This window comes from Emys orbicularis, chromosome 3, assembly GCF_028017835.1.
Source record: "Emys orbicularis isolate rEmyOrb1 chromosome 3, rEmyOrb1.hap1, whole genome shotgun sequence".
NCBI lineage: Eukaryota > Metazoa > Chordata > Testudines > Emydidae > Emys > Emys orbicularis.
This window is the reverse complement of record NC_088685.1, coordinates 182021410-182046059: the sequence shown is the minus strand read 5'-3', so window position 1 is coordinate 182046059 and position 24650 is coordinate 182021410. Positions and strand designations below refer to the sequence as shown.

Here is a 24650-nt window from a genome sequence, read left to right as displayed (position 1 = left end):
TGGCTGACCCCCAGCAAGAAACAACCTATTTTCCCATGTTAGCACTTCAGAAAATACAGAGAATATGTTGAGAAAGAAGCAGATTCGGGTCATCTGGGTAAATCCAAAATCCTCATCTTTCAGCCGCATCTGAGTGAGAAGAAACCTCTTGCAGTCTGGAATAGTCTCTGTGGCTGTGGAGTGCAGAATACTCCGAGAGCCTCTGTAGGCCAGCAGCCATGGGGTAATTTGCAGCTGAAGAGAGCCCTAAGCAAATCAGCAGTTTCCACTGAGAAACACATGTGACTCCATTACATTTTATAGCAGGACTGACAGTGAAATGTTCTGTAGCCAATATTTTTTATATTATTTTTTATATCTTTTTTTCTCTTGCCCTTCTGTACCTAATACAAATTGGATGTTTTCACTGGTAGAAAGCAAAGATGAAAACAGTCATCCAAATGGTGTGTTCCAGTTCAGTTGTGGTTTGGTCCCTTGAAGTGAGGAAGCAGTCACTATCTTGCCAGTCATGTTGAAATGCAGAAATTCATTGTTACAGCAATTTAAGTTGGAGGCTTGATTGCAGCTCTTGGGCATAAGTCTTTCTGAGCAAGAGAAAGATGCTTCTTGTGGGTAGCTTACATGTTGGAACATCATGCTGATAGTTCAAATGGCTGTTTTAATTATTTTCTTTAGAAAAAGAAATATTTGTCATTTACCATTTCACAGATGAAATTACTAGGATGCAATAACTTCTGAAATGTGAGCGTTTGTCAGGCTTTGAATGACTGGATTTAGTTAAAACAAAGACAAATGCTAGTTCGAAATAACATTTCAAATACACTTTTAGTAGAAATGCAGAACTGCACAAGAATCTCAGCCTAAATAATGTTTGTTTTTACTAGCCAACACCTTCGCCAGGTACTTATGTAGTACGGGATTTTATTGAAGAAGCCCAGCTCAACCCAGTGAAAGCGACATATAATTTTAAAGGAGAAGGCAGAAAGAGACTTTCCATCTTCCAACCAACAGCTGATCTTACGCTACCAGATGTTTATACATACACTCCTCCTAGCTTTGTAGATTTGGCAGGAAAAAAGCCAGCTACATATTCATTTAAAAGCACACCAAGGAAAAGTCCCAGCACCTTATGTTTTAAAGATAAGGTAAAAACAAAAGAGTGGTCAGAGCTATCTCTAAGTGAAAAAAGATAGGGGAGCCTAAGGTCATCTCTCCCAGCTTGCACATATTAAATACAATTTGCCCTGTCTAGAACTTAAAATGTATTATTTTATATGTTTTTGGTGTCATATTTTAAAAATGTACCTTTGATCCCAGACTAGACAAGCCCTGAGTGCTATTGTCACAGGCAAGGCTTTTTCAGGCCCACCCGCTGGCCCTCCCAAAGTACAAACCGTCCCCAGATAAACAGTCACTGAGTGAGAAGAAACCTCTTGCTGTCTGGAATAGGTGCAGTCTGGAATAAGAGCTTCCTTCTCTGTGACCAACCTTCCCCTTTCCCCTCCGGCTCCCTCATTTTGTTCAGTATATAAAGCAGCTGAGCCTGGCTGATTGATGGGCTCCAGCCACCTTGATCTTCTCCAGCCTGTTCCTGTCAGATACCTTAATCCTGCAACAAATATAGGAAAGGGTTAGACTTTTTAGATGGCTCCCAGCACCCCTCAAGATTCCAATGAGTGATATAGCTGTCACTGGGACTTCGGTCTCTCCTTTCCATGTCAACCAGCTCTGTACCTAGGGCAGAAAGGAGGCCAAGAGGGGCTTCTATGCCTAGCTAGATGTGGAGGAGATAGGATTTCCCTGTAAAAGAGCTCTTCACCCCTCAGATGGTCCTCAGAAGATCCTGGCCACCATTTGCTCATGTATTGTTCATGCCACCTGCAACCTCCAGGTTTAGTAATGTCTGCAGAACTGCCACAGGCAAAGAAGGAACAGGGTTCATGTTCCTACGATGGCTTATAACACTGCTCTACAGCCAAAATGCTTCTGAAATAAATGTAGTGACCCAAACTTTACTAATTCTGGGTCACTGAGAACGAAAATGATGCTTAAAATTGTTGATTGGCTCTAGTTTTCAAGATATGCTATTGGGTCAGTATATACGACCCTTGACTTGGGAATGGCGGAGGATAAGTGAGTTATAAAGGGAAGGGATCTCAATTTAAACCAGAAATGACTAAAATACATCTTTGACTGGATCTATGAATAAATCTATGACTGGGTTTGGACAGTACTTGCTTTTTAGGCAAAACAATGAATGATACAATCTGAAGCTGGTATTGCGTCATACATGATATGAATTGCATCATGTTATTCCTAGAAGTCATGGATGATGCAATCATAACGAAGCTTACATCACTCTGCTGAACAAATTGCCCTATATCAGCTCTAGAAATCATATAGTGTCGTGCTCTCTTATTTGTCAGTGTTTGATTTTGCAAAGGGACACATTTCTGTTTAGCCAAAGTGAGCAGAGATGCCTCGTACTTGTGTGAACAGTGCAGATAACTTCTGCTATGTTTGTGGTGAAGTGACTTTTGCATCACAAAAGCGCAGTATAACCACTATGGTTAAGAAAGCCTATCACCTTTATTTTGGCTGCAAAATTGGAGATCAGGACAAGAGGTGGGCCCACACATATGCTGCAACACTTGTGCAACAAATCTTCTGGTTGAACAGGAAAAGGAAATCTATGCCTTTTGCAGTGCTAATGATTTGGAGAGAGCCAACAGATCATACCAGCAATTGTTACTTCTGCATGGTGCCTCCAGTTGGGAAAGGTGTGTCAAAGAAGAAAAAGTGGACTGTGCATTATCCAAACATTCCATCAGCTATACGCCCTTTACCCAACGGAGAAGGACTGCCGGTTCCTGATGCACCAGAATCATTCTCACTTGAGTCAGACGAGGAAGAGGAAGAGGATGAAACTTCTGGTCCTGAATCATCAATGTCACAGGACCCACATTTTCTCCCATCCTCCTCCTCTGAATCACACCTCATAACACAAGGTGAACTGAATGACCTTGTCAGGGATTTGGAACTACCCAAGAGTAAGGCAGAGCTGTTGGGCTCCAGACTACAGCAGTGGAATCTCCTGGCAGGTGATGTTAGGGTTTCCATGTTCCGTGACCGTCAAAAGGATCTTGTCCCATTCTTCTTCATGGAAGGTGATCTTGTAGCCTGCAACAACATCGATGGTGTGATGGCAGCCCTCAACATCGTTCACGATCCAGATGAGTGGAGACTGTTCATTGATTCATCCAAGACGAGTCTTAAAGCTGTTTTACTGCATAATGGCAATGTTTTGCCATCAATTCCAGTTGGTCATGCAGTCCATATGAAGGAAACCTATGACAACATGAAACAACTTTTGAGGTGCATAAACTATGACCAACATCAGTGGCAGCTTTGTGGCGATTTGAAGGTTGTTGCTCTCTTGCTTGGTCTGCAGACTGGATACACAAAGTACTGCTGTTTTCTCTGCAAATGGGATAGTCGTGCAAGAGATTCCCACTACATCAAGAAAGATTGGCCACTCCGACAGTCATTGGAGCCTGGGTGGAAAAGTGTTCAGCATCCACCACTTGTTGAATCAAGGAAGATTTTGTTACCACCCTTACACATCAAGCTGGGTCTGATGAAGAACTTTGTCAAGGCCATTGACAAAACACACGCAGCTTTCAAGTACCTCCGTGGAAAATTTCCAAGGTTAAGTGAAGCTAAGATAAAGGAAGGTGTCTTTGTTGGTCCTCAGATTCGTGAACTTCTTCGAGATGATGCATTTGACCATGCACTGCGTGGCAAAGAAAAGACGGCATGGAAAGCCTTCCAGTTAGTGGCAATAAATTTTCTCGGAAACAATAAGGCAGACAACTACAGGTTGTTGGTGGAAAACCTCCTCAAGGCATACAAAAGCCTTGGTTGCAACATGTCACTAAAGATACATTTTTTGCACTCTCATCTAGATTTTTTTCCACCGAACTGCGGAGCAGTGAGCGACGAGCACGGCGAGCGATTTCACCAGGACATTGCAACAATGGAGAAACGCTATCAGGGCAAATGGAGCCCATCAATGCTTGCAGACTATTGCTGGACAGTGACAAGAGATGCTCCATTTAATGAATACAAGAGACAAGCCAAGAAGCGCCGAGTAGACACTGAATAGGACTAAACTAAGTACATAATAGTTTTTTGCCTTTTGTTTCATAATAAATTTTATTTATATAACCCTTTTGCTGATTTTTAAAGTGTTACATAAACAGGACAGGTGAAATATTATCATGTAAAGCAACCATAAACACATGAAAAGACCTAGGTTTACAATTTATGATTAAAACTCTACTATCTACACAATATACATAGACATAAAATGTAAAAAACTTAAATATCTTAGAAACAGTAGCCAATCAGTTGTTTTAATTGTCATATTTGAATTCAGCACATCAAAATACATAATAAATAGCACATTTTATCTCTGAAGCAGACGACTTCTCAAAAATTGTAGACCAGTGTAATACAAACAAAACGTTACCTAGTGGATGAGAACACTGAGTGTAGGCTCTCTTTCTTTCTCTTCCCCTGACCCCTGCAATTGCCATGGGAAAGGCCTTTATCCTCTGTCTGAACCCTCTCACCAATTGGCACAACATAGTAGTTTCAGTGGAGTGGGTAGAGAGAGTAAGAGTAAATTATATATGAACTTTGAGTCTTTCAGCTGGGGGCACCAATATAATGGGTTTGCTTGGACTAGCCCTGTGGAGGTTTTGCAGCTGTGCACACATGTATTCACGAATGCATCTGTTCCCTCCACATCTGAAAATTTAACCACATAATTTAAATCTAGTTTTTCAGCATCCTACTCTAAAAATGTTTACGTTTAATTGGGTATAAACATTCTTCTGCTCTTCAGAGGTGCATTGCAAGGCTTAACCAATCAGTGCTTGGAATGGGGTTTTAGCTTGTTAGATGAAAGGTGCTATATGCCATTGGCTTCATTGGGAGCTATAGCTGAGTAGGATCAGACCCTTAAAACATAGCAATACAAAATGATGGGCCTGGTACATGAGCCAAATTCCACCCTCAGATACATGCATACCTTTCCTGTTGATTTAAAGGAGAGTTGTGACTGTGACTCCAGATGTTAGAGAAGAAATCAGTAATATGAAGTCAAACCTTGATTACCTGTCACTGTCCTGTCTATACTACCCGTTTCTTCCAGGATATTGACACTGCACCGGGGCAGTATGATCTTTTCCCTCTTCCAGTGCCTACATTTGCATCCAAGTAAGTAAATCAATGTTCTTATCTTCTCATTTTCTTAGACTGTTTTATTTTCATGTATTTTTACCTGAATTTCAGCACTACTGTGCATCTACAACTCCCATTTATGTCTTGTCCAAAGCCCATTGAAATCTCCCATTAACTTCAATGAATCAGCCCCATAGTCAGTGTCCTGACTCCCATCTTTGTTATAGGGCCTTGATTTGACCAAGCATTTAAATACATGATTAAGCTCATGCCCATGCAATAAGCATGTATTTAAACACATGTTTCAGTTCCACAGACTTCAGGGTCTGAAGCATGTGCTTCAAGTTAAGCATGAGTTTATGTTCTTTGCTGGATTGGGGCCATAATACTGATTCCAGTGAGAGTTTGTACTCAGCGCCTTTGGGAAAAAAAGTCCTTTTACATCTGCAGGTGCCTAAACATGAATTAAGATACCTATGTCATTTGAGTTTGTAAACTGGGCTCTTTATAGATAGTAGTAGTAGTAGTGAATTATAATTAATAAAAGTGGTTTAGCGATCTTTCTCTATATACCTAGGGAAAGATATGGTTACGTCTCTTAGTTTCACAGTATATTTCACCAGTACAGAATGATTTCTGTTATATTACCTATTGAGATTTAGAAGAACGACAGATACATTTTCTTATACTGAAATAGAAGCAGGTGGAAACTGTTGGTAAAACTGTAAGTAGCAGTCAGAGTGTGTCTCAAATGATCTTAATTGCTTCTTTTTCAAAACTCAGGCAGTTTATGTTTCGTTCTGCAGTTCAAAGATTCCCAACAACTTACTTCACTCCTGTAAGTACTATGTAGACAAATATTAATTGATGATAAAAAGTGTGGGGATGTTTAATGGGGGAAAAACACATCTTGTAGTTCCTTTTTATATTTAAGGGATGGTCTTTATTGCTTTGTAGTACAGTATATTTAGTATTCTGAGTATGCTAAGGCCTTGATCTTGAAACAGTTAAGCTCATGAGTAACTATGAACATGAGCAGATTTTTTTTTTTACTACAAGACTATTCACATGAGAAAAGTGACACATATTCTTAAGTGTTTGCAAGACCAGGGCCAAAATGACTTTTGAAAATTATTAAGCACCTCAGCTTTGCTTTGGCAATTATTCAATCTCAAAAGCCATGTATGGTGAGTATACTATAAAACAACAGAGATTGTTGCTATTCAACATATTACTGGAAAAAAATACATGAAAGAGAAAATACTGTAAGGGCTTGAAAGCTTTGGACTGCCTCTTTGCCAGGTATGTTCTGGGGATGTGGGTAAGATGAGTAACTGATTCAAGAGAAGTCAAAGTATGAATATTTCTTCAAGTGAATAGCTTGTGAAGAAAGGGAATGAGGGGTTGGACATGCATCATGCCAGTGTGAGAGGAGAATGATTAGCTAAAATTCCTCCCCTGCATTATACTGTAATAGAGCTTAAAATGCTTCCACCATTTGCAATATTTAGGCCTGATTCTAATCTCGCCAGTTGTGTATCTCCAATACTTCCGCTGCATTACTCCTGATTTATACTGTACTTGGGGAGACAGGAATCAGGCCCATGATAATTCCACTACCTCATTATTTCACTTAAAATGTACCATATGTTGTTTATTAAATTGTCAACTACTCTAACCATAAATAGGATAAAAGTACTAATGTGCAATTCTGACATCATTCTGAATTAGCAGGGGATCACACCCATCAATTCTGGACCTGACCCAGCAAACCCTCCATATGCAGAACTCCAGTAAAGAACAAGGTGGCTTGATGCACTTTTACTGGTGATTATCCAAAGCTTAGTCCGTTCTGGACTTCAGCTGCCATTGTGTATTAAACAAACTTTGTACACTCATACATTACAGTATTTCTCTCACACACAGTATTTTTTAAAAGATGTTTTGGTTTTGTTTGTGTTTTCTTCCCTCCAGGAATACTCTGGGCACTTTTCTGTTGCCCAGTTTATGCCCTGACCCTGCAGACACTTACACGTGATTAATTTTAAGCTTGTGAATCATCCCACTGATGTCAATGGGACGACTCATGAGTGTAAAGTTAAGCATTTTGCAGGAGTGGAACCATAGTGATAACTGCTCTTCTTGATGAATTGTCTGGATAAGATTCCTTTCAGAGCCCCGAATACAGCTCCCAAGTGGGTGAGAGGAGATTCTTCACTAAGACACAAGACCCTGGGCTCAGCATACTACTCAGTGCCCAACTATGTCCTTTGCTATCCCAGGAGTAAGGGACTAAACTTGAGCTTTGAAGTTTCATATTTTATTACTAAATGCTTACTCAGTGCTCTTATTAATTTTGTTACAGCTGATAATTACAAGACATCCCATAGTTCCAGTGATACCATTGTCCATTCAAGCTTCCTTTTGTGCAGTTTGTTACAATGCCACTAAACCTGGTGTTGTAATTCTGGGATGCCTATTCTTGATTCTCTGTTATTAAGTGAACACAGAGTCGTCATCTGTCCTATTTTTTACATAAAGGTGATTCATAGAGTAGAATGTACTGTACTACAAAAGAAAGGGAAGAGAGTAGTTCTATAGGACACGGTTGGAGACAGAGGTGACGGCTCACTGCTATGATTCATGCATGTATTACACAGGCAGTCCAAAAATGGGCCTTACAATTAGCCACAAAAATCTGGAATCTATAAAAAGAGACCCTTCAGTCTAACAGCAAGAAATTCAGATGTGCAGCTTGAGACAAGGGAAGGTAATAACTCACAGTGGGATGAGTTGTCAAAACTTATTGGACACCTGCTCATGATAACTTCCTTAATAGGTAGTTCTAACAGAATGTTCACTCAAACTGAAAACAGATGCAGGTGATTTAAAAACTGATACAATATCACAAGAGATAATTTAGACAACATGTATTACAGGCTTGATTGTGGTCCAGCTACTCCTCACAAGCCCACATGCATGAGGGGGAGGGAGTAAGGAGCCATTTCTCTACCACCTTGTATGATTCATGTAAGGATGGCAGAAGTACAGCCTCGGTGGTCTGGGGAGTGCACTGCCATGTATTCCCCTGAGATCCCCTTGGCAAAAAAGGGGGGGGAGTAGGCAGATCCATGACAGATTACTCTTCCCCAAGTACAATGGAGGAGGGAAGAATACTCTGCGCATAGCATTCAGTTTATGTAATTTGAAACATGGAAGGTGGTGTATGAAGGGGTGTTTGATAGACTCATAGAAGATTAGAGTTGGAAGAGACCTCAGGAGGTCTAGTCCAACCCCCTCTGACGCTGAGTGTTGCCTGGTTCATTCCAAAGGCAAAACATTTGTCTTTAGAAGTATTTTTGTGAGTCCCACGGATTCATCATCTCTGGCCATGGTGTTTTTTGCAGTATCTAACATAAGGTGAGCTTCATCAGAGGCAGGGAACTCACCCCCAATTCGTCTCATCAGTTATTAACATATGGCTCCTGGGAGCCTGAGATACATTCGGAAATTACTTTGGTAAAATATATGTATATTATCAAGGAGATCCTCTGGAAATGCAATTTATTTTAGCTGACTCGCTGATTAAGAGCCAGTATCAGCAGTGATAATGCTTCCGTACTCTTTGCCTTTCCCCCTTCAGGAATGCATGCTTAAATCTGTCAGTCTTGCTGTGTTTTTCTCAGTAGATGCACCCTTTTTCTTTGGGCTTAAATATAATTATCTATAGAAGATCAGAATATACAGACGTCAGCAATTTCAGATTCCTAATGGGGACTAGAAGAGGATTTTGACTCATGAAACAATCTATTTGTGTCACTCATCAATCTGTTCTAGAAGGAACATCATCCTTGAAAAAATAAAAACCCCAGCAAATGCTGAGCAACTGTATGTGAAAGTACAGCAAAGGATTGATTGTGTTTAGTGTAAATTATCAAGAGATATTCTTCCACTGTTAAATAGATGTTAACCTTTTATTTGAAAATCCTCTAGGATCTCATTAACTTCTCCATGCCAGGTGGCCCTTTGTGATAAAAGAGCCATTCTTTGTAAACAGCATCTCCTTAAATGAGTTATTGATACAGCTGCCATACAGTATTTTGCAACAAATGAGCTTTAACATCCTTTAAAATTCTGCCTCCAGCTTCAGAATTGCAGTCAAAACCTGTATGCTTTGCTGATAGATTAGATCTGTTTGGCTGCTGCTCGGGAGATGGTTTTGTCAGTCTTCCTGTTTATTTTATCAGGTGGTTGTTCTGTGTCAGAAATGTTCTCATTTAACCTCAGACTAACACACAGTTGGATCAATAATATTAATCTCAATAAGATTTTTAATCATATACCCTATGTAATCTCATAAGCAATTGCTGCCCTTCTTAATCTTACCCTAGCATAACATACAGTAGTGCACTAGTAATACTGCAGGGTTATGTATGATGCTAGCTTTTCAATTTCATAAATACATATCAGCATCCTGTGAAAGGCTTCAAATGTAGTTATGGTCAGGAAAAGGATTTTGTAAAAAACATGTGTCAGTGTTCCTTCCATATTAACTCTTAATTATAAACCTAGCAGTATATGCAGAATGAAATCCTGCTTTCCGGTTGGTTGATTTAACTGTTAGGAAAAAAGCAGCAGTAACAGTCCCACATTCATAGCTATGTGCAGTTCAGTTTCTCAGCATATAAAATAGTAATTGGTTTTTATTTGGTATTCCAGCTTTTATATATTAATGTTTTTAATGGTAATGACTCTAGTAGTTAATGGCTGGCTGGATTAAAGGTTGTGACTTTCACCTTGGGTCCTCAGCTCCTCCAGATAGTCAGTACTTGCCAGAAGATGACTTTTCCCATCAAATATTACTTAATCGATAACTCTTGAGTCACATTTGCTCATCTTACAAAACAGGAGCCTGATCCTTTATTAAACACTGCTTACATTAAAGGCACTAACAAAACTTCCATTTACTTCAGTGGATTGGGCCTCAACAAGTTTTTTCCAACTGCCAGCACTACAGACCTAACCTGGTGTCTGAAACTAGCCTATGGTCCCAGTGCAGTCAGTGGAGATCCCTAGGCAGATCCTTCATGTCTCCATCACTCCAGCAGGCCCCAAATGAGATCCCTTGCACTTAGTAGACTCTTCCCTTCCAGTTAGTCCAAAAACAGTTACCTAACTTATGAGGCCTTTTCCCTGAGCACTCCAGTCCATTTCAGTATCATTTCGGTGCCTGTTTCCTTGGTATTCTGGCACTTCAGTGCCTGCTCCAGCCCTTCTGCCCATCAGCACTTGCCCCAGCCTCTTCAGTGCTTGTCTCAATACGCTTCACCTTCTTAGCATATGCACATGGCTCTCTTCCCTCAGCACCTCAGATTGCTCTTTTCCCAGTACAGAAATGCTTTGTGTTTAGCTGGCCACTTGGCACTTCGCTCTCTGCTCCATAATTCTCAGTGTTGGAAGACCTTGCTATTCCTCTTGGTGCTAGTATTAGTGAGTAATTCCCCCCTCCCCAATGGCCTTTTCTTTAAAGGGAGAAAGGAAGAGTGCTCAGTGGCTTAAAACTGTTCCAGACTGATGGCCATGCTCATGGCTTCATCAGCTTAGGAGTTGACCATGACATGCATGCGAGCATACGTAGAGATGTCACCATGAGTGTGGAAGAACCACAGTGAGCCCCTCCAAATAATTAATCATTTTGAATTGCCTCATCGTCCTGGAAAATTCATCTCTCAACACAGGAAGTGACTGGGACATTAGGGGGCATTATATATATTAGCAGAGGATGGCAAGTGTCAGCCACAGACCTTGAAGAGTTGAAGAATTCCTGATCATTTCACTCTAAGTAGCAAAGATCCAGGTGTGAGAATCCTGTCAGAATGATATCTTCAGAGAAGCAGAACAACAGGCAAGGAATTTTCTCTTTTACACTTTGAAATGAAGGGGCATTAATTCTCCTTTTGTTGATAGCCTTGTAGCCCTAAGTCAGCATCAGCTTGGTTTATCTGCTGCTTGTGTCAATTATTATGTAAGTCAGATCTGCCAAAGTACCAGTCTAACTTGCACAGCTGACTCTTCAGAATGCTTTTCATTCAGAAGCTGTTTTGTCATCTGTCCTACTTTTACCCTTATCGTTTATCCCTTTTTCCTCTTCCATATCTGTTGACCATAGTTTTATATGTTGACTGCCACTCATATTAGACCCAAGTTTACCTGTTTCAAACAAACCTGGTTTATTGCTGTAAATTATCAACAGGAGAAATGTTATATCATGAAACTGAAGTTAAGGAAAATGCTGCATCTATTTAAGAAATGAATCCCACCTAATTTCAAGCTGTCTTCTCCTGTTATTTTTTGTCTCTCTAGTTTAAGTCTTTGTCATTTATTTTAAAGGCCAGTTTCCCAGGTATGGTCTTTGATGTATGGGAGTTTCAGCTTATGATAATATACCACAATTATTTGATTGTACAGTAAGACATCCAGATCCGTGTAAGACTGCAAAGGCATGTTGCAAATTGTTTGTGTATCTATCATGCCATTTTAGCTTTAAATGGAGCTGATGTCATTCATGAAATTGGCTTTAAATCATCTACATTCTGTTGCTGGGCATTTTCTCAATAGCTATTCTTTCCTCTAGTTAATTTCTTGTCAAATGTCAAAAAGTGATGGCCAAGTGAAATTTCCTGTGATCTGAACAAAACCCTACCTTCACAAACCTTTCCTATTGACAAACTAAATCAATTGCCATATGAAAAAGCATGAGATGGTACAAATGCATTAAAAAGCATAATATTTATGCTTGATGGAAAATGACAGAAGCTAAAATAAGAACAGGAGGAAAATAAACAAACAGACATTAAGTTACCTAATGGATATAAATAGATTTGGTTGGATTTACAAATTTTAGAGACAATACCTTTGTTTGAAGTGTGGCATATCAGAACCACTTATGCCAGATAGTCATTTAAAATTGACTGGTATAAGTTATTTTAATTGTATGAAACATTGCAATATCCATTTCAGTTGTTCATAAAAGGCTTGTTTTCATTTCAAGATAGGGCTGATATCTTGAAATTCCTCAAGGGGCAGACAAAACTGTCATAATTGATCAACGTTACTCAGATTTGATGTGGCTAAAAAAATATTTTGTCTGGAACAGAATCTAAGAAGCTAGAATGGTTTGTACAAAATCTAGGGTTGAACTTGTGTCTCAGTGAGAATGAAAGGAATATTAGAAAAAATATTTTAAAGAAAATATAAAATAACAAAATTACATATATACGATGAGCTACTTTAATGCCAGTGTTTTTTCTCTCCCTAAAGTTGCTGTCCATTTTCCTAAGCCTTAAAATTAGCTTCCAAATACAACTTTCTAGTTAAAGAGTCTGATCTTGTTTACTTTCCTTGACTAGAGTGGAAATTTTGGCTGTCAAAAGTTGTAGGTTTGGGCTTAAAGTGGGCAAAGTTGGGGGGAGGGAAAGAGAGAAAATGACTCAGGGGGAAGTTCATTCCAGTGCTGATGTCCTGCAAAAAAGCCATCTGCATCACTTAAATTCCCTATTATGGGCCTGATTGTCCTCTTACACCGCAGTAAATCAGAAGTAACGTCTGTGAAGTTACACCAGTGTAAAACTGATGTGAGGTCAGCATCAGGCCCTTAATGGGAAGTTTACATGGTGCATAGGACCAGAATTTGGTAAACACCCTACAATACTTCAGCTCCACAATATGGATCTATATTTAGTGCATGGAAAGTGGTTTGTTACATTGCATTTATTTTCATGATTGAGGAGGGAGAGGCAAGATAGTTCAAAAGTGAAATAGACAAAACTAAGCCCATTCTTATAAATTAATATTTCATTTGTGCATTGCAATTGGTTGGAAAGCTATAAAACAAATGAGCAGAAAAATTCTAGACCCTTATATTATGAGCCAGATGCTAATCTGGTGTAAATCAATGTAGTTCCATTGACTTTGGTGGAAATATGCCAATCTACAGCAGCTGAGGATCTGGCCCACTTGTTTATTTATGAAAAAAAAAAAAGAGTAACATGAGAAATAAGCACATGCAAAGAATAATTAAAAGATCAATAAAAAGTTCAGCAATTGTAAGAAAACATAACCTTCCAGCATAAAATATCAAGCACCATATATTATAGGTGAGCTGGTAGCATTATTAGACCCTGTTTTCACTTGCTCATAACTTTGCCAAAATTTAATCTGGGTGCTTGGTATCTGCCTTGGGATGAATTTTTTGGAAAAATGTCAGCCATTTCCCAGAATGAGGCTAGGGAAAAATTCATTGTTTTAATTATGTTAAAATAGCTGGTGTCCTTTTTTCTGAGAAATTTTAGCATCACCATGAATCATAGAATATCAGGGTTGGAAGGGACCTCAGGAGGTCATCTAGTCCAACCCCCTGCTCAAAGCAGGACCAATCCCCAGACAGATTTTTACCCCACTTCCCTAAATGGCCCCTTCAAGGATTGAACTCACAACCCTGGGTTTAGCAGGCCAATACTCAAACCACTGAGCTATCCCTATGCTTGGGAGCTGGGACATGAAATTTGGCAGGCAGCGGCCTTTGCATCAGGAACATGCCTTTTGTCATGCCTGTGAAAATCCCTCCCATTTGGCCAAGTTATAGGCTTTTGAAAAATGTTTGTTTCTGTAACGCTGACAAACCCCGGTCGTCGGCAGGCAGGATTGAACCAGGGATCTCTGGAGCTTAGTGCATGAGCCTCTACTGCATAAGCTAAAATCCATCTGCCTGTTAGCTAAGGCTGTAGAGCAGACTTATTTTCTCTTTCTCTCTAAGTGGTCTCGGTGCCACTAGATGGGACAGAGCACCAAACCCAGAAGGTGTGTGGGTTACATTTGCACATGCTCAGTAGAGACTTACTACAGCTTTGCAGCTAAAATCTCTGAAGACTTTGTCTACACTGGGTATGGGCCAGCCGAGTTTAGCAGGTTTTCCCTGAAATTGTAGCTCTGAGCTGCTGTGGGTTTGGGCACCAGAACAGAGAACTCTCTATGTCCCCTCTGCTGGGCCCAGGCATTGTGGAGAAAGAAGCTGCCTGATTCAAATGCAGAGGGGACAAGAGCCAGACCAGAGGGGTGGGAGATGGCGGTAGTAAGTTTGGACAAGGAGCAAGTGGGGGACTGGAGGCTGGTGTGGGGGAGAAGAAAACTGAGATTGGGAGTTGGGATGGGCGAGCTACTGGGCCTGGGAGCTAAAGAGGGAAATGGGGACTGGCAGCTAGTGGGTGGAGGGAGACTGAATTAGAGGAGGAGCTAGGTGGGGAGACTGGGACTTGGTGGGCAAGGAGACTTGGAACCAGTAGGATGTGGGAGGAGGAACTCAGACAGAGGGGAGACAGATCTGATGAAGATGCAGGAGGAAAACTGGCATTGGCTGAGGAAGGAGACTGGGAACCACTGGGATAGGGGGAATCAGGTGGAGGGCCAGGGAGACATATCTGATGAGGATGAAGGAGGAGAACTGTGACTGGCTAGGCAAAGAGACTGGGACAGGGAGCCAGGCATGGGGGAAATTTGGACAAAGAACCAGGGATGAGTGAGACTGAGATTGGATAAAGAGATTGGGACTCAGAGCAAGGCGGGAATGTTGGGTGTGTGTGTGTGGGGAGACAGATTGGATGAGGAACCAAAAGGGCTGAGGGGGGCAAATTGGGACTGGCTGGGCCACTCTGTGTCACTGTTCCCAACCTGTAAAATCAAGCTAATAATAACCCCTCATCCAGGGCCGTCCCTAGGGAGGTGCGGGGCCCAGAACATAGGCGCTGAATTTCTAATCTGCCAGGGGGTGCACCCCCCTGGTTCCGCTCAGGCCCCTCCCCCCGCCCCACCCCCGTTCTGCCTCCTCCCATGAGTGCACTGCGCCCTCACTCCTCTCCCATCCCCCACCAGTGCCTCCTGATGCCACGAAACATCAGATCCGTGGTAGGCGCTGAGAGGGTGTGGGAGGTGATGATTGGGAGGGCCTGACGGCAGGCAGGAGGTGTTGGGGGGAGGTTCTGGGAGGGGGGCTGCCAGTGGCTGCCACTCACCTCCTCACCTGTAAGTTCCCTGTAAGCTGCGCAGCCGTGCAGCAGCCTATTTAACTCCACGCAGGCACTCAGGGAACCTGCCCGGGGAAGGGGCACTCCTCCCCTGGCCCTCACCTAGCCCGGTCCCCAACCTGCCATGGCCACGGCACCCCTCCCCCGGCCCCAACTCTGCTGCGGCCACGACGCCCGGACTTGCTGGGGTGGTGTGGCTGGAGTGGCCTGGCCGCAGGCGTGGCCGGGGCGGCCCTCCCCTGGCCCAAACCCAGCCCCGGCCCGGACCTGCTGGGGCTGGGGAGGGATGCCTATCCTGCAGCCCCAGCCCCAGAGCTGCTGCGGCAGGGAGTGGCGCCTCTCTCCTCCAGGCCCAGGTGCTGCTGCAGGGAGAGAGAGCTGGTGGGGGGGGGAATCCTCTGTCCCTGCCATAACCCCGGAGCACCCTCCTGTACCCCAAACCCTTCATCTCTGGCCACACCCCATAGCCCGCACCCTTTGCACCCAACCCTCTGCCCCAGCCCTGAGCACCTCATTCCCGGCCCCACCTAGGTTGACCAGATTGCAAATGTGAAAAATCGGGACGGGGGTGGGGGGTAATAGGCGCCTGTATAAGAAAAAGCCCTGAATATCGGGACTGTCCCTATAAAATCGGGACATCTGGTCACCCTAGCCCCACCCCAGAGCCCGCACCCCCAGCCGGAGCCCACATACCCCTGCACTCCAATCGTCTGCACCAGCCCTGAGTTCCCTCCAACACGCTGAATCCCTCAGCCCCACCCCCAATCCCATGAATTTTATGTGCACCAATATTAAAGGTGATGTGTCCCACATCACTTCCATATTGGTGCATCACCTCCATATTAGTGCACATAACAAAATTCATTCCACACATGGGTGGGAAATATTAGAGGGAACACTGCTCCTCACATCCCCCCCACGTGTGCCAGCCGCTCTCCTCCTCACTGTCCACCTGCCTGCCTGCCTCCTCATGCCCCGCCCACCTGCCACTCACCTTCCCATTTGCCTCCTCATTCGGCTCGCCTGCCCGCCTCCTGCCTCACCTCCCCGCCCACCTCTTCACGATTTTATTGAAGCGTGGGGCCTCCCAAAGTGCACGGCCCATGGCAGTCACCCCGATTCACCGTACCCAAGGGATGGCTCTACCCTCATCTCAGAAGAGGGCTGCAAAAATAAATTCATTAATGGTTGTGAAGCACTCAGATACTATAGTGATGAGTGCCATAGAAAAGCCCATGAGGAAATTAATCATTCTCTCTTCAGAGCAGGATTTGAATAGCATGCAGCAAATAAGGCCAGGGACCACCCACTGAATGAGAAGGAAAGGAAATACTGAATAGGCAACCTTAATTCTGGCATTTCCTAACTTTTGAGTGCTTGATTTTGCAACCTTAATAATGTTTTTTTTTTATTATTATAGTTTTGTGCGTGTGTGTAATTAAATGTAAGTAATCAAAGATAGGGAAAGGGACATTAAGCCAGATCCTGGTATAACTCCACTGACTTCAGTGGAGCTGCATGAGTTTATACCAGCTGAGGACTGGCTACATTGTCTGGAAACAAAGGCCCCAACATTAGTCTCTTTTTGGTTCTTTTATTTTAACAATTTTACAAAACATTTCTAGCAATACTATGTTTACATGAACATGTACGGCCTGATTCACCTCTACACTGCTCTAATTTTATGGCGGTATAACTATTGATTTCAGTGGTGTTATACCAGAATAAAATTAGAGTAACTCAGTGGTGGATAAGGCCCTTTGTTTTTAAATTTATCAAAATAGTTTTTGTTTGGATATAAACATTTCCGTTGATGTTTGCCATAGTTCTGCTGTCCAGCCATATGTCTGTCCGTGGGATTTAGGAACCTGACCTGCTTAGGTGCTTTCATAGATCCCATTAGTGGCCCATCTACTTCTGTAAATCTGGCCCCACAGCAAAGGTTATCTTGTGGCTCTACTTGAATATACCATTGAAATAGTATCAAAATTCAGGTGATGGAGCAGTGAGCAATTAATTAGTTCTTGTTGAGAACTGGGGTGATTTAGTTGGGGTTGGTCCTGCTTTGAGCAGGGGGTTGGAGTAGATGACCTCCTGAGGTCTCTTCCAACACTAATCTTCTATGATTCTATGAACTTTAACCTCACATGATGATCCCATTAGTTTCATACAGTAGTTTTGAAGAGTTTAACAAGAACTGGAACAATAATTACACAACTTTGCGTCACTTTCATCATGCCTAGCTATTACAAGCAAGCTGAATGCAGCCTACACAATGATGAAATATTTTAGAATTGCTTGATAGTGATGCACTGGAAATTAAAGTAGTACTCGGCTTCTTGTTTTCATTACACCATTCATTTAATGTTTAGTAAAACATTTGCTGTGACTTAGACATTATCATCTGCATCAGTTAAAGTAAATGTAAGTATATAGTCAGCTGTGATTGCAATTCTATTCCAATGCATTTACTTATCTTCACGAAGAAATGTTCCATAACTCAGTACTATATACTAAGGGCCAGATTTTTACAAATATTTAGACGCCTAGTGAGATTTTCAAAGACATCTAAATACCTTTAAAAATCTGTCCCTAAGGGCCTGATTCTGCAGCCTTTACTCATATGAGTAGTTCCTCCCTCATGCATTGGCTTATGTGTACTTGTATGTGTAAAAGTTGGGTGATTCTCCAATATACAAATGTCGATGGCTTGTAATATAAGAGCATGGTTTGAAGAGCGTATTAAAATTAGGGAGCCATCAGAATTGAGAAACAATCTTCTCCTTTCACTTCTAAAATAGTAGTTTGGCATTTACATTATAAAATATTTTTCCTTTGGTTCATTCACATTCTAGTAGTTGCACTGGGGAGGTTTTGGATCTACAGGTACATTCCAGGCATATTGGAAAGCCAAAGTACTAAAACTTAATACATTAAACCAAAAACCCTCTTAATCAACATCTGTGCTTGGTCTTCAGAGCGTGATTGGTGCCACAGTTTCAAAGAGCTATTAAACATGCGGGTTGTTTAAAGCTGAAAACAAGAACTTTTAATGCATTAAGAGAATTCATATCAGATTGTTAAAATATTTTGAGCTAACTTTTCAAGCTATGCATTTTAAGGGATTATCTAGCCCCAAACTACATTTGCTGTTGATAGCCAACAGAAAGTCCATGAGTCACTCAAGGCACGTAACCACTGTGGCTACTGCTGTCCTCTATTTAAGTGAGAAATAATTGCATTTTTTTACAGTAGCGTAGCTGTGAGGAATTTGACACCGGGAGAATCCTGACTTAACTGAAGTCAATGGCAGAACTCCCATTGTTTTAAATGGAATCAAAATTTCACTCACAGTCTAACTCTGCCCAGCTGGGCTCAGTGGAATCATGTTGGCTTGTGAGAATCATGGGACCCAGTGTATTCCTAATGCGCTATGATGAGGGAAGTGGGTGGGTCCTTTTCAGGCTGGCTGATGACAGTGACTCAAATATGGGTAAGGTACATTTATTTATAACTATGATTCTCAGGTATTTGCATTGCTCTATGTTGTCTTATGCACTCTTTTTATATACTTAAGGCCAAATTCTGCCCTCAAGTAAAGTAAATAGGACTACTTATGCTGTGGTTCCTATGCTGTGGAGATGCCTTCTGCAAGCAGCTGAGCTTCCTCAGCTCACAGATAGTGCTTAGCCCTGCATTCCTCTCACTTCAGTGGATTTACACTAGGGATGGACTTGGCCCAATATTGGACTCTCTGTAGCCTAAACACATGCATTTTTAAGTGATTGGAAACAAAAATCTGCATTTGTTATCACAACATAAGCTACCGAAACCACAGGAGAACAAGAAGTTGTTACAACCCAGGATGGGCTCCATCTGGTGGGCACTCACCAGGCTGCTCTAGTGGACCTAGGCTTGTGTCCCATGTGCTCTTCTCTTGCTCGGGCTGGGCAGAGCTTAGGCAGTATCTCTCTGGTGCTGGACCTCAAATCACATGCTCCAGGTGCAGACCCCATGTCTGATACCTCTCTTGCTAGTGCGACCCAACAGTCCAAATGCAAGGGCCCAGAAACTAGTTCCAGCTCTCCCAAAGCAGTTGTTGAGTCCCATCAGAGCTGCAGACCCTCTGGTTTACAGCTTCACCCTACAAGGGCTATGTGACAGTGAAGTCACATAACAGACTCTGCAAAAAAATTGTACACACATGCTGTTAGGCAGTACAAAAGATATGTATATCTTCAGAAAAAACAAGAACTGCATGCAGATTTCTGCCTCAGTTTCCTCACCACCCTAAGAGCCGCAGGACATCCTGGATTATTCTGCCCCTGGTTTGCTCATAAGAACATAAGAACGACCATACTGGGTCAGACCAAAGTTCCATCTAGCCCAGTATCCTGTCTTCTGACAGTGGCCAATGCCAGGTGCCCCAGAGGGAATGAACAGAACAGGTAATCATCAAGTGATCCATCCCCTGTTGCCAATTCCCAGCTTCTGGCAAACAGAGGCTAGGGAAACCATCCCTGTCCATCCTGGCTAGTAGCCATTGATGGACCTATCCTCCATGAACTTATCTAGTTCTTTTTTGAACGCTATTATAGTCTTGGCCTTCGCAACATCCTCTAGCAAGGTGTTCCACAGGTTGACTGTGCGTTGTGTGAAAAAAATACTTCCTTTTGTTTGTTTTAAAGCTGCTGCCTATTAATTTCATTTGGTGACCCCTAGTTCTTGTGTTATGAGGAGGAGTAAATAACACTTCCTTATTTACTTTCTCCACACCAGTCATGATTTTATACACCTGTATCATATCCCCCTCCCCCCCCCGTTGTCTCTTTTCCAATCTGAAAAGTCCCAGTCTTCTTAATCTCTCCTCATATGGCAGCCGTTCCATACCCCTAAGCATTTTTGTTGCCCTTTTCTGAGCCTGTTCCAATTCCAATATATCTTTTTTGAGATGGGGCGACCAAATCTGCACACAGTATTCAAGATGTGGATGTACCATGGATTTATATAGAGGCAATATGATATTTTCTGTCTTATTATCTATCCCTTTCTTAATGATTCCCAGTGTTGTTTGCTTTTTGAACTGCTGCTGCACATTGAGTGGATGTTTTCAGAGAACTATGCACAATGACTCCAAGATCTCTTTCTGGAGTTGTAATAGCTAATTTAGACCCCATCATTTTAGATGTATAGTTGGGATTATGTTTTCCAATGTGCATTACTTTGCATTTATCAACATTATCATCTGCCATTTTGTTGCCCAGTCACCCAGTTGTTGCTCCCCCTTTTCTTTGCTGGAGCAAGTCCTTTTTAAAAATTGCAGTCCTCTTTGTCTGGCGACCACTCTGAGCTGCTTCAGGTCCCTCATCAAGTGATCTGTTGCTTGGTCACAAGCTCACCTGGAAGCACAGTTTCCCCTATGTAGTGGCCAGCTCGCTGTCTTAGAAATCTTCCATTTGAATGGAAGACCATCCAAGTTAATGACTCTTGATCCCTTTCCACTGTTAGCTCTCTGCTGGGCACAGGACTTTCTACTGGACCTCAAAATGGAGGTTAACAGACAAGAGTGAAGATGTACTACTGTTTAAAGTCAAAATGTCGTTCACAAAACAAAATATAGTTTGTAGGGCCCAGAGCCCCAAAGGGACTTAGGCATTGCAATGCTCAATGTCACAGCACCTAACTTTTAGGCTCCTAGAAAAATCATAGGAACAACACTGATCCACAAAGCTGAGTTAGGCACCAGCTCCTATACAATGAATAGGGAGAGAGAGGCACTTTAGAATGTGATCCACAAAACCCAGCACACTAGTGTGGGGGGAGCTGCCTAAGATAGCCCATAGGAGATTCTGACAAAAAGGGAGCTGCTAAGCTCCAACATTCTCAGGGAGATAGTCACCTATCTTTGCTTAGCAGTCCATGAATGGCAGCATGCCACCTGCAGTCAGGCAGCTTAGGCACCTAAAGTGTTCCTTGGAGGTATGAGTTAGGCACGTGCCTGGTCCACACAAAACAGCCAGAGGTGGAGAAGCCCACCTTATAACTTTTAGTCTAGTGGTTAGAGCAGTCACCTGGGATGTAGGAGAGCCAGGTTCAATTCCCCCTCTTCCCAAAGGGGCAGAAAGGATTTGAACAAGAGTTTCCCACCACCTCTCAGGAGGGTGTTCTAACCACTGAGCTATGGGATACTCTCAGGCTTGCCTCTTGAAGCTGTTTCATTGTGGAGAAATAATGAAAGTAGCTGGAGCAGGGGTGGGTCTCCCACCTCCTAGGTGGCTGCCCTAACTACTGGATTACAGAAGTCTTTTAGGGTAGATTGTGCCTGGCCCAGGCACAAGGAGCTTAGAAGATATGAGGACCCACAGGCAGTTACAGTCCTCTTGCTCATGCCCCCTGGACTGCTTGACCTCCCCATGTGATGAAGGAATGTGTGACGCAACACTCACTACCATGCCCACTCTCCTTTAGAGAGGTTTATTAGTCCAAACATAAGCACATAGCAGATAGACAGTTCCTCAGCTCACCCTGTGTCCTAGAGTTTCACAGCCTCCCCTCCCAGGGGCCAGCCAGCTGCCTTCTCAGGGCCAGTTCTCATTCAGGCAGCCCTAACCTCCTTCTAGAACACCAGCCCAGGGTTACCTCCCTGAGCACCTAGCTCTTGTTCCAGGGATCCGCCACCAGCCTGCTCCAGTCATTCCTCCTCTGCCTGCCCTCTGACAGGCCTTGATAGCTCCAAGTGTAGTCCTGTCCTCTTTAGTTGGTTTATTTGAGCTCACCTGCTCTGACACAGGAACTGTGGCTGGAGGATGAAAAGCCATAGCAGAAATGGTACATATGTGCACTAGTGTGGGTTTTGTGTAGTATAACACCATTAATTATTGTAATCAGATAAAATATGTAAACAGAATATTTCACCTTAATTTGACACCAGAAGAGAAGCTATGAATTGTTCCAGCTGGTGGGAATGCACCTTTAAGAAATCCACTTTTGGTTGTGTTGTAGAAAGAAGGGCCAGGGCCAGGTGAATATGAAATGAAGGAAAAACCACCTCATCCTGTATCTTCATGTTTCCAGTCCAAAGTGCCTAGGTTGCAGCCAGTCCGTTCAGTAAGTAGTCTGAAATATGAACCAATCCATAGGGTATGTCAACTGCCTGAAATTAATCATGCAGAGTCAGTGTTTAAAGCAACAGTTACAAAGTATCACTCTGAGACAGTTACTAATGATTAGAAAGGTAGGACTTTGGACTAAAGAAAGAACACACTTCAAAGGAATGTTAGCTACAAAAAAACTTTGGAAACTAGTATGAGCTATGGAATATTTCCCCCTTTCAGCCACTGGGGTAAATCCAGCCTATGTTGGTAGCCACCCAAAGTCATCCTACTTCTCTGCCAGCTATTGGGTGGCCTATATGGAATAGGTTTGTTGTGTCAATTTGGTTTATAAGCTTTTCTTGGGGAGCGAGGAGGGAGACAGAGATAACTTTTGGAGAAAAACTAAATTACATTGTTGTGTGAGAATACAGGAGGCTGAGGAAAGTCAGTGTACCCTGACGGAGAGGTGCAAAGTGATTGCACACTTGAGGAGTCATAGACCACCCATCATGGCCTTCAAAAACATTAAGAATGTGAAAGGGAATTATGGGGTTTCTGAGTAGGAATAAGCTTTGGGAACAGAGCTTGTTCCCTCCCACAATCTCATTTTCTTTGGTAGAGCCACATCACACGTTAAATAGCATTGCCTTGTGTTTTCAATAAAGTGTGTGAAGCATTCTATAAAACACTTGACTATGACCAGGCAGCTGCTGTGATGCGACTGCTCCTTGTTACACTGATCAGAATCATCTCATTATTACTTTGTTCTCTCCTGTCAGACTGTCATATCCACCTCTTGTTTTTCATCTTGAACTTTGGCACTGATTCTGCACATGCTTATTCAAATATGTAACTTTAAGCACATGAGCAGATACATTGAAATCAGTTGGATTACACACATGCATAAATATTTAAACTATAGGGGTCTCTTTGTAAGCTCTTTCTGGACCATCTCTTTATTATTGGAGGCAGCAGGACCTAGAAGATAGATTACTGAACTGGGACTTGGGAGATCTTGTTTCTATTCCCAGCTTTGACACTGGCCTGCTGGGTGACTATGGGCAAGTCATGTCACTGCTCTGTGACTTGGTTTCCACATCTGTAAAATGGGGATCATGATACCTACCCCATTTGCAAAGTGTTTTGACAAATACAGCCGAAGAGTGCTAAATGAGAGCTAGGTATTATTATCTGTTTGCTCAATGAGGCCTGATCCCTATTTACGGCCTTAGGCACTAATGCAATGTAAATATTACAAGTAGTAATAATGATACGTGTTTTCCTTTTGCACTGCTACTAATGGGGTATATTGTTCTTTATTCCACACACATCTCCCTCATTTACTTACTTGTTTCTTTCATTTTTATAGAAAATACCAGGTCCAGGAGCTTATGAGCCCACAAGGCAGTTTCCAAAGCAACCACGAACTATTGCGAGCCTGGGTCACGAGCACAGCATCTTCTTTAGCAACACATTTGGGTTTTAGAATAAAAGAAAGCCACATCCTCTCCCTCCGCCCTTAGAAACCCGTTCTTCACCCCTATGTATTTGTCCATGATGCTCTTACCATTAGAAACTCAGCATTTGCCAACAGTTAACAAAGTGGGACCTGAGCTAGAGCAGGAAATAAATGTGCTAAGTATAGACAAAGTGGGGGAGCCATTGGCAAATGTTGCCTCTTCAGTGGCAACCACAGTATGTGTGGTGTCCCCCCACCCCCTGCCACCAGGGGTGCTGTGATATTTCATATTTGTAAGGTGTTATATGCGTGTTTAAGTATTAGGCATGGAGCACTGGAGGGAAAAGAGGGCAGGAGGTAACAGGAACAGAGGTAGATGGAGGATTTGAGAAGGAAGTTGGAAGTAATTGAGAGAATGAAAGGAGAGACAGAGGAGTTAGAGGAGAAAGAGATCATGGGGGAAGGAGAGGGAAAAAGTTTTAATAATGAGAGAAAAGTTTAAAGAGAATCAAAGAAAACCAGCAATAAAAACAAATATCTCAAAAGGAAATAAGTAACAGAAAAATAAGGTGCTAAATAGAAAGGGAGAATCAGAAAAGTTTAAAAAAATATATCTTGGATAAATGAAAGAAGGAAAAAATGGAAGAACACTTTCTGGCCCGACTTCAGCAAGGTACTTAATTACATGAATTATTTAGGGCATTGACTTCAGTGGAATCAACACATGCTCAAAGTTACACATGGGCTTTAAATACCTTTCTGAACCAGGGG

The 24650-nt window shown here is 42.4% G+C and overlaps 1 protein-coding gene across 1 annotated transcript in view; it reads left to right on the top strand.

Moving 5' to 3' along the window:
• STPG4 (sperm-tail PG-rich repeat containing 4) overlaps positions 1 to 23906 on the top strand; it is a 28301-nt gene extending 4395 nt beyond the window's left edge. Inside the window, exons 3-7 of the mRNA XM_065400317.1 lie at positions 885 to 1145; positions 5219 to 5283; positions 6031 to 6085; positions 22329 to 22433; positions 23790 to 23906. Coding sequence (XP_065256389.1) covers positions 885 to 1145; positions 5219 to 5283; positions 6031 to 6085; positions 22329 to 22433; positions 23790 to 23906 — 603 coding nt within the window. The remainder of the gene's footprint in view (positions 1 to 884; positions 1146 to 5218; positions 5284 to 6030; positions 6086 to 22328; positions 22434 to 23789) is intronic.
• Positions 23907 to 24650: the final 744 nt, after the last annotated feature.